Source organism: Sciurus carolinensis, chromosome 11 (assembly GCF_902686445.1).
Source record: "Sciurus carolinensis chromosome 11, mSciCar1.2, whole genome shotgun sequence".
In the NCBI taxonomy this organism is placed as follows: domain Eukaryota; kingdom Metazoa; phylum Chordata; class Mammalia; order Rodentia; family Sciuridae; genus Sciurus; species Sciurus carolinensis.
The window spans coordinates 74,346,644-74,360,385 of NC_062223.1; the positions used below are offsets into that span (position 1 = coordinate 74,346,644).

Genomic DNA, 13,742 nt, shown 5'->3' on the forward strand with positions numbered 1-13,742 from the left:
ATGATCTCTCAGTGAACAGGGCATGTAGTCTTTGAAAAGTACTCTCTCTGAGGTGGAAAGACAATGAGTATGGCCCAGACCTAACACAGGAGCTGCCAACAGAGGTCCAGAGATGAAGGGAACCAATGAATAAGCAGAAATCTCCTCACTGACTTTCTCTCTTAGGGGCACAATGAGGCCCAATGAGATTGGGCACAAGGGGCACAATGAGATTGACACAAAGCACACAAGTGTGACAGACCTGAAAGTATACACAGGCATTACATACACTGGATTCCTTACTGTCTCACTCTGGCTACCAGTATAAGTATAAGTGTATAAGTGATCCCCATCTCTCCCAACTGGATGCTAACCTTCGGCTGTTAGCTGAATCCCAGAGAGCAGGGATTAAGAACAGTCTCATTATCTCCAACTTCAGTCACTGAGGCCAGGTATCCCACAGGGTAAGCCAAACCAGGAGTGCCTTAGTTAAGGACAGAATACCTTTCTTCCTGAGAGCCAGTGAAACCACAAATCTTCATTTGATTTAGGATCCTTGAAAAAGAAACTATAAAATGCCCCTCTCCTGGTTTTATGGATTTAAAATGAAGAACAGATATCTTAGAGACAAATAAATCAAATCTGAAAATTTATGCTCAAGTTCTACATTTAAAAGAAAGGAACAGGATAAACCAAGTAGGGGAGAATGAATGGAGAAGAGAAAAAAGAGAGTAAAGAGAGGAAAATGTGATAATCCGGGGAGGCACATAAAGGGGCTGGTCCACCAGGCTCAAAACCTATTTGCTTAATGAGAGAAATAACTACAAAATAGAGAAATGGGAGCAATCAGAAGCAGAGAGATAGAAACAGACACACTGTTCAACACATAAGTAACAAATGCCTGAAGGAAAAGAAGACAATAGATGGGCAAGTCAGAGTTCACAGGTCCTATTCTTTTATTCTATGCCTACAATTTTTGATATTGTCACACACTTCCATCATATGGGAAAACTTTTAAAATACTGATACCTGGACCTTAACTTAGAAATTCTCATTTTAATTGATTTGGGGCATTGACCTGGGCATTAGAAACTGTTTAAAAACTCCCCGGGTCATTTTAATATGCAGCCAAAGTTCATACCCACTAATGTGTATACTTTAAAGTGTTATCACCTGACTCCCACTGCCACAAGGCTTTATTACTACCATTCATAGGACTTCTCCATTTCCATGGTAGAAGAATAATAGATTAAAACAACAGATCATGGTAGAAGAATAATTCTGATCCAACATCTGGAAAAAAGGTGCATAAATTATGAAAATTGGATTTTCCAAAAACATTGGAGAGTTGTAGAAGTAATTAGGAGTAGGTCTTCAGTTCTCTAAGTATAATCCAGGGACCCCCAACTGTCCCTAACACCTTTCAGAGAATTCGTGAGATCAAATTGTTTTCAGAATAATACTAGGACATTACCTTTTTCACTCGTTTTTCTCTCACAACTGAACTGCAGAGTTCTCCACAGGCTATATGATGTATGAAATCACAGATTGAATACAGACACTAATGTAAGAATCTAATGACTATTATGCCAGACATTTAAAAGATTCATAAATTTGTAGAGTCACTCTTTTGTTTTTTTAACTTGGTCTTTTCATAAAATGTTATCATTTTTAATTTCTAACAAGGTAAATATCAACAACCCTGACCCCATAAAAAATGTTCTTTGAAGACCCAAATGATTTTTAAGAGTAAAGGGGTCCTGAGACCAAAATGTTTGAGAACCACCAGATGAGATTAACAAAAATCCAGAGAAGGAAAAGTCATTCTAAGGTGAATTGATAGTTGCACATTGTTATCCTCCCTGGAAGCATCTGATGATTCTAGATGAGGGCTGAGAATAAGACTTGGCCCAGGCAGAAGGATACCACTGGGGCACAGAGAAAATAACCTTGTGTGAGAATTGAATCTCTTGTAGTCTTTCAAGGAAGAGGTGAAAGAAATCTACTAGCTCTCAGGAAGGGACATGTCTGTGAAACTGGGACAAATGAGAACTAGACCCAGTCTTGTAAAACTGTAACCCAACTCCAATGCAGCTGTATCTCTGTCTTAGGGTAAAAAGGAGAAAAGCTGACCCCTATAAATGATGGAAGGTAAAATCATCTGGATCCTCTATTTTTTATACATATCATATTTAGCATTTAATAAAGATAAGTCACTACACCTGAGAAAAAGAAGGAAAACACAACCAATAATCTAGAAGAAAAATAAGCAATCCCTTATATGATCCAGATGTAAGAGTTACTAGACAAGAACTTTAAAATAACTCTACTGATATGTTAAAGAAAATATAGGTAAAGATGGGAATAACAGATGAAAGAATGTAAATTTTGGACAGGAAGCTGGAATATATAAGAATAAAAAATCACATCAGTCGAAAAACAGATATTTGAAAGTAGAAACCTACTACATGGGCTAAACAGAAGAACATAAGATTAAAAAATTCAAAGGAGCCGGTAGTGGTGCACACCAGTAATCCCAATGGCTCAGGAGGCAGAGACAGGAGAATAACAAGTTCAAAGATAGCCTCAGCAATTATCGAAGTCCTAAGTAACTTAGCAAGACCATGTCTCAAAATAAAAAATAAAAAAGAATAGGGATATGGTTCAGTGGTTAAGCACTCTGTGGTCAATCCATGGTTAAAAAGAAAGAGAGGAAGAAAGGAAGAAAGGAAGAGAGAAGGGGGAGGGAGGGAGGGAGGGAGGGAAGAAGGGAGGAAGGAAGGAAGAAAGAATTCAAAGGAGCTGGACATGGTAGTGTGCCTGTAATCTCAGATACTCAGGAGGGCTGGAGGATGGCAAGTTGAAGGCTATATTTTAAGATCCTGTCTTAAAATATAAAATAAAAAGGGCTGGGGATGCAGCTCAGTGGTGAAGGACCCCTAAGCTCAATACCCAGTACATAAAATAAAAATTTAAAAAATAAAAAATAAATAAAGAACTTAGATACCCAGCAGCACAAAAATAGGCAAAACAAAACAAAATAAAATCACTCAGATCAAGTGAGACACAGTGATGCACACCTATAATTTAAGTGACTCAGGAGGATAAGGCAGGAGGATCACAAGTTCCAGGACAACCTCAGCAATTTAGTGAAATCCTGTCTCAAAATAAAAATAAGAAGTACTAGGAATGTAGTTTAGTGGTAAAGTGCCCCTGGGCTCAATCTCCAGTCTCAAATATAAATATACTACATATTTATATTATATATCTTTATATATATAAAGAAAATAACCAAATCAAAGCAGAAGAGAAAAAAAGAATAGAACTGAACATAAGTTACTTATGAAATATACTTAAAAGTTCTGGGTTTGATCCTCAGCAACACATAAAAGATATATGAATAAAATAAAGGTACTGGGTCCATAACACACACACACACACACACACACACACACACACACACACATATATTAAACAAGATTGAATATAAATACTGAATTCTCAGAAAGGAGAGAATTGAGCAGACGCAATATTTTAAGAGATACAGTCTCAAAAAAATTAGTTAAATGTTTTATGTTTCAATCAGATCACTGTTATTAACCATTTTTTATAAGTACTTGTTGAGAGTTCTTTTTCTTATTGGTTCTTTTTAGTTATATATAACATTATGATTCATTTTGACATAATTATAAAAGCATGGAATATAATTTGCTCTAATTCAGTCCCCAGCACTTCCCCTCTTCCTTCCCCTCCTCTCTATCCCATTCCCATTACTCTACTGATCTTTCTATTACTTATTTATTTATTTATTTTTAATTAGTGTTTTGTGGACAGACATAATGGTGAGATTCACTCTAGTGTATTCATATACATATATAGGAAGCTTAGATCAGTTAATTGTGCTTTTTAATCTTCTATACCCTTACTGATGTTTAGTTGTTCATTATCAAAAGTGGTATGTTTAAATCTCTAACTCTGATTATGAATTTGACTATTACCCTACTAGTGCATTCAACTTCTGCCTTATATATATTTTTAAACTTTATTATTAGGTGTATCCAAATTAAGAGTTATTATATATTACACTGAATTCACCTATAAAATGTTCATTTTGTCTCTAATAATACTTCTTGACCTAGAGACTACTTTGTCTGGTATTAATATACCTACCTCTGCTTTATTTTGCTTAGCATGTAACATCTATCTTTTTTCATCCTTTTATTTTTAATCTTTTTGTGTCCTTAAAGTGTTTCTCTTGAACAGTAAATTACTGGGTTTTGTTTTTTATCCAATATGACAAGCTTTGTTTTTTAACTGTATTGTTACTTCAACAAGTTCAAAAGATTAAAACCATAGAGGAGGTATAATGTGACCACAATAAAATTAAACTAGAAATTATTATTATTTTTTTTTTTTTTTGCGGTGCTGGGGATCGAACCCAGGGCCTTGGGTTTGCAAGGCAAGCACTCTACCGACTAAGCTATCTCCCCAGCCCTAAACTAGAAATTGATAAGAAAAAGACAATTAGAAAAGTTCTAAAATGTTTGAAAGTTCTAAAATGTTAGTTTTTCTTTTTTTCCAAGTAAGACTTATAAACAACTGTAGATCAAAAAACAAATAACAATACAAATTAAACTGAATGATAATAAAGCATAAAATATCCAAACTTATTAAATGTTGCCGGTACAATGGCACATGCTCATAATCCCAGCTACTCAGGAGGCTGAGGCAGGAGGATTGCAAATTCAAGGTCAGTCTGAGCAATGTAGCAAGACCCTGTTTCAAAATAAAAAGGAAAAGGGTCTAAGGACATAGATCAGTGGTCAAGACCCCTGGGTTCAATCGCCAGTACAGGGGTGAAAAAAAAAAAAAAAAACTATAGAACATTGCTGAGAGAAATTTTAAAAGATCTCAGTAGATGACAGGATAAATTATACTCGTAGATTGTAAGGATTATTTGATTAACATGTCAATTTTCCCCCACATGCGTGTATAAATTTCAATACAAACACAGTCAAAATTCCAGCAGGTTAGTTTTATCTTTCCTTGAGGTACTGGGATAACTGAATGGCAAGTTAGTAAGGAAATACAAAGACCTTAGGCTAGTCAAGGACCTATTATAAAAGAAAACATCAGGAGAACTTCACATTACCTTCACATTACAATAGGATATTGCAGTGCAAAGACAGACAAATAGATTAAAGAGCAGAATAAAGATTTCTGAATGATCATTTTACAAATATATACTTGGGAAAAAAAAGATTTGTGACCCTCTTTCCCATATCATACACAAAAATTAATTTTAAATAAACTATATCCCTAAATGTGAAAATCAACAATAAAGGTTCAAGAGGAAAATATCATGAGGATAGGGAAAGATTTTTTCAAACAAGAAACAAAAAGCACCAATCATTTTTTAAAAATTGATGAAACTGAATTCCATTGAAATCAAAAACCCATTGAAATCAAGAATCCATTGAAATCATGAATTTGTGTTCATCAGAAGACAACATTAACAAACTATAAAGCAAGCCACACACATACACACATATATGATACACACAAGGACTCACTATCAGAGTATATAAAGAACTCTTACAAATCAATAAGAAAAGACAACCCAATTTTTTAAGTAAGAAAAGATTCCCAAATCAAATGGCCATTAAATTCATGAAAAAGTGCCCAATAACATTAGGGAAATGAAAATTAAAATCCCAATGAGATATCCATTACTTACCTACTAGAATGTCTAAAATTAAAATGTCTAAAAATACCAAAATAATAGGTCAGCTAGAACTCTCATACACTGATGGTGGCATTATAGATTGGTACAACTCTTTTGGAAACTGGTAAGTTTTTTTTTTGTGTATGTTTTTTGTTTTTGGAGTTGGGTGGGCTACCAGGGATTGAACCCAGAGATACTTAACTACTGAACCATATCCCCAACCCTTTTCATTTTTATTTTTTAATTTTGAGATGGGGTCTCGCAAAGTTGTTGAGGCTGGCCTCAAACTTGGAATTCTCCTGCTTTAGTCTCCCAAGTCACTGGAATTACAGGTGTGTACCACTACACCTAGCCAGTTTGGTACTTTCTAATAAGGCCAATATAGAAGTGTTCTATTATTATGTCCAACAGAAATGAATGCTTATGCCCACACCAAGAGATATATGCAAGAAGGTTTACAGTAGTGTTAGTCATAAAAATTTTTTAAAAAATTGCCAACAACCCAAATGTCTATTGACAGGAGCATGCACAAATTATAGTATACTTGCACAATGGATTGTTACTGAGCATTGAAAATAAATCAGCTATACTATATGCAACATAGATAACTCTCAACTCTTATGGACATAATGTTGAGTGAAAAAAAAAAAAACACAAAAAAGCATGTATGTATAATGCCATTTTTATGAAGTTCAAAATCAGGCAAAACTAGGTTTGAGGTTGTGACAGAGGTTACCTTTTGAATGAAATATTCACTAGAGAAGAAAGGGTTAGCTGTGGTGTATCTTGATCTGGGTGATATTACATGGGTACATGCATACATAAAAGCTTACCAGCTATATACTTATGATTTGCATTCTTGATGCAAAATATTTCAATAAAAAAGTAATAAAATAATTCATCATCTGTTATTCACTGTTCTTTGAAAAACATTACAACCATTTTTGGCTACTTTTTTTTTTCTTTTCTTGGTACTGGGAATTGAACGCAGGGATGCTTTACCACTGAGCTACATTCTCATCCCTTTTTAGTCTTTACTTTGAGACAGAGTTTTACTAAGTTGCTGAGGCCTGCCTTGAACTTACAATCCTACTGACTCAGTCTCCTGGGCCACGGGATTAGAGGCGTGAACCACCACACCTGGCTTCCATTACTCTTATTGGTAAGAGTCTAGTGACTGTAGAAGATAGACTTTGAGCCATATTTAAAGTCCTCACACATGAAAGTTTCCAGCCAGACCCTAGGCCCTTACCCTTTGCCCACCCCTTGGGAGTGTCCAGGGATTTGGAGACTCTCCTACCTGCTCCAACTCTTCCTCAGCATATTTTTGGCGACTCCGCTCATTCTCAGTACCCTCCCGCAGTTCCCTCAGCCGCTGGGCTTCCTGCTTGGCCAGGTTGATCTCATCACGCAGCTTCTTCTCCAGATGGACCTTCTCCACCTCCACTGTGCGGTGTTCCTCCTGGGCCTTGTGCAGCCTGAGGGGCGATGTAGGGAGCTGGAGGAGGCCAGGCAAGGGAGTGCCAGCCAACATGCCATGAGTCATGGCAGCAAGGAGGAAAATGAGAGCACTTGCTCTCTGTATATATTCTCCCTACTCTCCTGACTGGTTAGCTCTGTCACCTAGGATTCCATAGTCATTAGCCTAATTCTTACATCATTTTGATGCCAGTAATCAAGGTGTGAAGTCAGGTTCCCAGGCATCTGAATCCTTCCTCTAAAGTATCTCATAAACTAAAATAATAACAACCATTAGTTCACAAGGTATTTCACATTTATTCTCCTGGCAGATAATGATATACTCGTAGAAATATCAGACTAGGACAGATGTGAATATGAAGGTTTAGGAGAGGAAAAATAATTTACAGGAGGAACTGAGACTAGAATTCAAATCATTGTGACTTCAAATTCCATCATTATTCCCCTTATTTGGAGGTATCTAGAAGTTTCAATAAATGTAGAATACCTTACAAGCTATACAAAATCCAGGAAAAACCTGATAGCTGAGATATGAATGACATATGCATGAAGGCTGAAGGAAGATGAGAAAGTAATTATTGAGCTGGACCTCTTAGACTTCTAAGTACCTGATCCCAGAAGCACCAAAAAAAAAAAAAAAAAAAAAAAAAAAAAAAAAAAATTCATGCCAAAGGGACTGGGAAGGACTTGGAGTGCCCCTGCTGCCCCAGGTACTGAGCTGCCTTCCTAAGCATTTTTCACAAAGGGTAAGATCTCAAGAGCTTCAGTAAAAATAATCTACTTTTGTGTCTACCCACATATTCCCTTAGCTCACTGACAAAAGCTTCCATCTAGGAAAGCCTTCCTCCCTCCCTTCTTTCCATCACATATTTATCCATTTACAAAGTACTTAATAAATGTCAAGCCTTGTGCTAAGTCCTAAATATTAAAGAGATAAATCAGCAAACTGTCTCTCTCACTGAATGACCTAGTTCAACAAATACAAGTTAACAGTTAACTATCTACAGTGTTGTAAGTTCTACAATGAAGAGAGCCCAAAGGATGATATAATCAACTCTGCCAAAAAGGAGTCAGGAAAGGGCCTAAACTTGGCCCAGAAGAAAGAGTAAGAGTTTACTAATTCTGCTAAAAAGGAAAGGACATAGCAACTGTCAGGTCTTCCTTTTTAATAGGAACACAGAGTTATCAATATACTATGATAGGAGGGTAAAATGATGAAGAAGGAAAAAATAGAGATATAGAATTGAGGTATAAAAAAGTAAAGATAGACCAAAGAACAAGACCCATCCAGAAAGGTACTGACCCCTGAGCAAACAGAAGAGGCAGAAATAGAACTCGACCTTTAAAAAAAACAAACATAACCCTAGTATAGATTGTCAGTAGCTAAGGCTTCCAAAGATGCGGTGGAACAAGCAGGGAAGAAATGTTAGCTACAAGTTTCCTGCTGACAATTGCGGTCTTCTGCCTACTTTGCCCCAGGAGAGAAAAGGAGTTGAACCTCCTCAATATGTACAACAGATGGCGCTACAAGCACAGTTAAAAAAAAAATCAGGCGCCATTTCCTGCCCCCATCTCTTTCATTTGCCGAATATTCTCCTTTATTGTACTTGTCTTCCTTTACTGTACTCTCCTGTATCCCAACTGTAAGAAATTATACCAACAGGGATTTGATTCTTCACTGAAATACTATCCTCTCGGAAAGCTGCCTCTTCAGAAAAGCCAATAGCATGATATGTCTACCCTCTTTCTGTAATAGGGAGCTCCTTTAAAGTAGAATGAAGCCTAGTCCACTTTCATATTCCCAATAGGGACTAGCAAAGATGGAAACTGATAAATATTGTTGGGTGCAGAAAGGAGCAAATAAATGTACCACAAGCACTGCCCCACTCCAAGGCAACAATCAATTAGCATTACAAGGAAGAAAATTAGGCAGCCAGATTGCTAAATCCTAGCTCCAATTGGTTGTGTGACTATGGACAAGTTTTGCCCCTTTCTTCACATGAAAATAGAAATCAAAATCTCTGCCTGTCTCAAAGAATTATTTTGAAACCCAGTGAAATCCTAACTGGAAGTACATGTCACAGTACATTTATTGACACAAAAGATCAGGAATTCTGTAAGTAAAGTTCTGTAATGGCTGGCAATGCAGATCTATTGCAAGGTGGCTTGTGGGCTGTTGACACTGTTAGAGGATGGTACAAGTATGTGAGTTTGCCTGTGCAAGTCTGGCGGGAGTAGGGCCTGTGTCTAAGTGCTACAGTGGTCTTTAAGCTCAGGAGGCCTTAGGGAGCAGGGAAGGCTGGAAGCTTAGTTTTATCCCCAAACTTGGAATGTCTCCTGCCTAGATTCTTTTGTCTTTGGAATGAAAACAGTACATGTTTTTCAGACAAATGAAGTATGGGATTCCTCAGACAGCAGCAGTTAGCCCCCAAGTGGCAAAGGGTCAAGGAACAAGGGGCCCAGTAGAATAGCTAGGAATCTGATAAGAGATCAGAACCCCTTACCCCTCGAAGCCCATTGCATGGAAATGAGTCTGGTAAGACTGCTGCCTCAAGTAAGAGCAGCACCTCAAAGTGTGACAGAATTCCTAGCTCACTACTTACTGACATCAGCAAAGCACTTACCCTCTCTGAGCCTTCATCTCCTCAACTCTAAAATAGGGATAACAGTACCTACTTCAAAGGATTGTGGTAATTAAAAACAATAAGACACTTAAATACTTAAAAAATACCTAGATTATAAGAAATCCTTTCCCTACCCTTCCAAAGAAAATAGCATCTGTCATTTTAAAATAGCAGAAAAAAACCAGGCTTTACATTCTTTTACAAGAATTTCTGCAAAGATTTCCCTCTGAAGTGCCAAGTTTGCCAGAGTCATTTTTCTACAAGACAGTCCTGAAGTAGGTCACTCCCCTTGTTAAAAACAAAACAACCAAAAACCTACACTGACTTCCTACTGCCTTTTGCATCCTTTATAAACCTCTCCATGTATATCTCAAAGTCCCAGGGATCTGGCCTGACCCTCAACCTTAACTCCAGAGAACTCTCTACCCTTCTTTCAAGGCCACCTCCTTTGAGTCCCACATCATGTGGGACTTTCCTATGTGTGAATTTTGTTGCCTCAGAAGCAGTGAATTCCTGGTTCCTAGATGTCAGGAAGTACAAGAATTTTCTGGCTGGCACTCTCTCTTTTTACAACTAAATCTGCCACCATTTTAAAATCATGTTTCATTTGACAGCATCCCAGATTATCAGAGCTAGAAGTGTTCTCCTGGAAGAGCATAGTACTCTTCTAGTTGAAGTCCTTCATACTACTAATGAGAAAATAAGTGCAGGAAGGGAAAGGATTTACCCAAAGTCACACAAGTCAGTACTTATGAGACTAAGACTCCACTCAAGAAATAATAAAGGGTAGTAGGAAAAAAGATTTATGAGGTTTCCTTGGGGAACAATGAATTATAAGTATTTATATGGAAAGGAAAGCAGTCTAGAGGCAGGACTGAGGGCAGAATGACTCTTACTTAACAAACCATCTAACCAGGGAAGTTTAAGACTTATGAAAGCTACAAGATTCAGAGGGAGGAAAGACAGAAACAAGCTTCTCCCCAGGGGGAATAACTGTCCAAGGCAACTGAAATGGCAGAAGCTAGGCTGCCAATGCAGTTCTAGAATGATGGGAGAGCCTGGGCAGTAATGTCAGCCTGGTCTTAAGGGTGCAACCCAGGTGGAAACAAGTGGCTCCCAAGAGCCAGCAGCACCAGGTGTGTTGGAAAGGGGCAAGGCCTTACCTTTCCTGAAGGTCATGCAAACTCTGCTCAGCTCTGTGTAAACCCTCCAAATCCTTCATCATCTTCTTCATGTGCTCCTTGGAGTAACGGTTCTGGATATAGGCAAACCAACAGCCGCCCACACCAATAACGATAGATACCACCAGCATGAAGTCCTTGAGATGATTGTGGCGGGTCACTGCCAGAGAGGAAAGGGCATGGTGAGTCAGGGTGCCCACTGCACACAGTCTTGCAGACTCACTGCATCCCCTCCTTCATGATGCCTCCCCCTGGCAGTCACACTCTTCACTCAGGAGGAATTAGTTTCTCAGACACATACGTGCCACATACTATTACAGTAAGCTCTGTGCCTATTTCTCTGCTAGTCAAGGCCTACTCTGGAAAATATGAGAAGCCTAAGAGTGATACCAGAAGTTTATTAACTCATATTTCCCTAAGGTGCAGAGAAGAGGAGAGAACATGCCAATCCATCCCAGTCATCTCTGGGCTGGGATGAGCCCACATGCCCAGATGCAGTGGCATCCATCCTATAGGGTAAGCAATACAAAGGCAAAAGGAGGGGGCTAAGATAAACAGTATAAAGCAATGTCTCTGGAACCTGGGGTCTAGCTATAGGACTAACGTTACTGCAGGATTAGGTTTCCTGGATTAGTAGGCCATTCTAACACAAGGTACAAAGCACAGATCAAGTAAAGGTTTTGAAGTCTCAATCTAAGCTGTAGCTCAAACCAAAGATCAGGCAGAAGAAGAGCAGCATCAAGAGATTGGTATACATGAGACATTACACATGCCTGGAACTAAGAAGCAGATTTACCTCCAGAGAATGCCTGGCAATAATTTAGTGAAGTGCCAGAATTCAGCTACTAGGTGGAATTCAAAGCAATGCCCAGTCTCCAGAGAAAAAAATTAAATGTTAAAAAGGAAAAAGACCAGAATATAAAAACAAAAAAACACTTTCCCAAGAACTTAGGGAACAGGACAGGGGCACTCCTGGAGCCTGGCATTGTTTCTAGTATCCCAGATTTGGGCTCTTGGCCACAGCACAGGAGACTTATGACTTATGAAAGGGATATCATAAGGAGAAGAGGGGTGCTGCAATGGCCTATCTGGGTTGTGCTGTGGGTTCAGAGGAGCCACAGAAAAGGGAATCAGAGACAGAAGAAAAAAGGAGTTAAAGCAAGGTTAATAACTCTCTGTGCATAACAGGTTGCCCTGAGGTAGGGGAGGAGAAGATGGAACTGGTAGGATCCCAATGCCTGGTAAGGACCCAGGAAGAGCCACCAAATTGAGGGAGGGTCTAGATACATAAAAAGACACATGTAGCTAGAAATGACATGAAGCTGAGGCCCACAGTTTGACAAGAAGAGTTACAGTCACAGCTCTCACTGAAAAGCTGAGCAGCAGAACATGGGAATGGTATGGGATCAAAAACAAATTAGCACGTGCTATTTCCATGCAAGGAAGGGGAGTTACTAGGTTCAGGGTGGCAGCCATATCCTCTACATGCTTATGCAGGGCTCTCAGAGAGAAAACTGAAGGTCCTCCAGTGGCCATCCTCTAACCTCCATGTTGGCCTATACTTCAGCCATACTTAGGTCCTTAGTCTCTTATCCTTCAAATCCCAAGAGGAGAAATTTCTGTAGCATAGTCACTTTCTGTTCTTTCTGAACACATTTGTCTCTGCTACAGTCTCTACTAGAGCCTGGGGTATTCTTTGTCTCCCCTGCTTATTAAGGATTTCTAATCTTGGTTTATTGGGGTTTCTCAATGCCAATATCCCCTTTTACATTCTTAATAAAAGACCAAGGTACCTTCATTCAAACAATACTCTAAGAAATGAACATTTCTATCAGTTCTCTTATTACTTCCAAACTTCAAAGTTCTTAAGGTGGGCATGCAGATTGAGCTGAGCTATTTCATTCAAACCCTTATTCCATCCTGCCCAGATTGATTTGGAAGCAGATTCTATCATTTTGATCAGCTTCATAGTCTCATTCAAGTCATAAATAAAAACAAAGAATAACTGGGACTAACTACAGAATCTCACAATTACCCTCTCCCTGTCCCCATTTCTAAGGTAACACTGTTCCACCTTTTAGTACCTTCTGCCTGAATTCGTTATGAACTTCACTTTTCCTATCTAGACCTCAGCTTCTTCAAGCATAAAAAGTGTTCATACAGAATTAGTACCTTCTGGATTCCTTCAACCAGTTTTGACTCCGTGTAAGTGTGCAAACATCCATTCTGTCTACTCTCCTGCCTTGTCAAATGTGCAGCTAAAGCCCAGATACACTGTCTGTCACATCCCATGAGCTACTAAGCTTAGTGGAGAGAAAATGAGTCTAATCTAACTGATTTACTCTCCATGGTTTCTAGTGATCATCACTTGCCTAAATGCCTAAATGCCTAGCCCAGCATCAATAAGCGTACAGAAGACACTCAACAAATCCTTTCAGTATTGAGTCTTTATGGATAAGCCTCAAGTGTGATAATATCTTCCTCCCCTTAATCCACACAATAAGGGAAATAGAGAAAATATAAAATGTATCAAACATCCATATTCATCAATTCTAATCCTCACAACTACTCCAAAAGGGACAGCAATAGTATTCACATTCTACAGACCAGAAAACTGAGGCTCTATAAGGGACTCTGACTTGCTAGTGCTCATACAAAGTGACAGAGCTGTATTCAAATCTAGATTTGTATGGCTATACTATTTTCCTCTGACCCACACTTTTTCACCACAACTTTCACATTCATACCACAAAT

General features: G+C 38.5%; 1 protein-coding gene across 5 annotated transcripts in view; it reads right to left on the reverse strand.

Moving 5' to 3' along the window:
• Window positions 1-13,742, reverse strand: part of Stim1 (stromal interaction molecule 1) — a 221,846-nt gene that overhangs the window by 11,899 nt on the left and 196,205 nt on the right. For all 5 annotated transcript variants that reach the window (XM_047518623.1, XM_047518624.1, XM_047518625.1 and 2 more), the window contains exons 6-7: window positions 10,971-11,148; window positions 7,005-7,182 (exon numbers count right to left, since the gene is read on the reverse strand). In XM_047518623.1, the coding sequence (XP_047374579.1) occupies window positions 7,005-7,182; window positions 10,971-11,148 (356 nt within the window). The remainder of the gene's footprint in view (window positions 1-7,004; window positions 7,183-10,970; window positions 11,149-13,742) is intronic.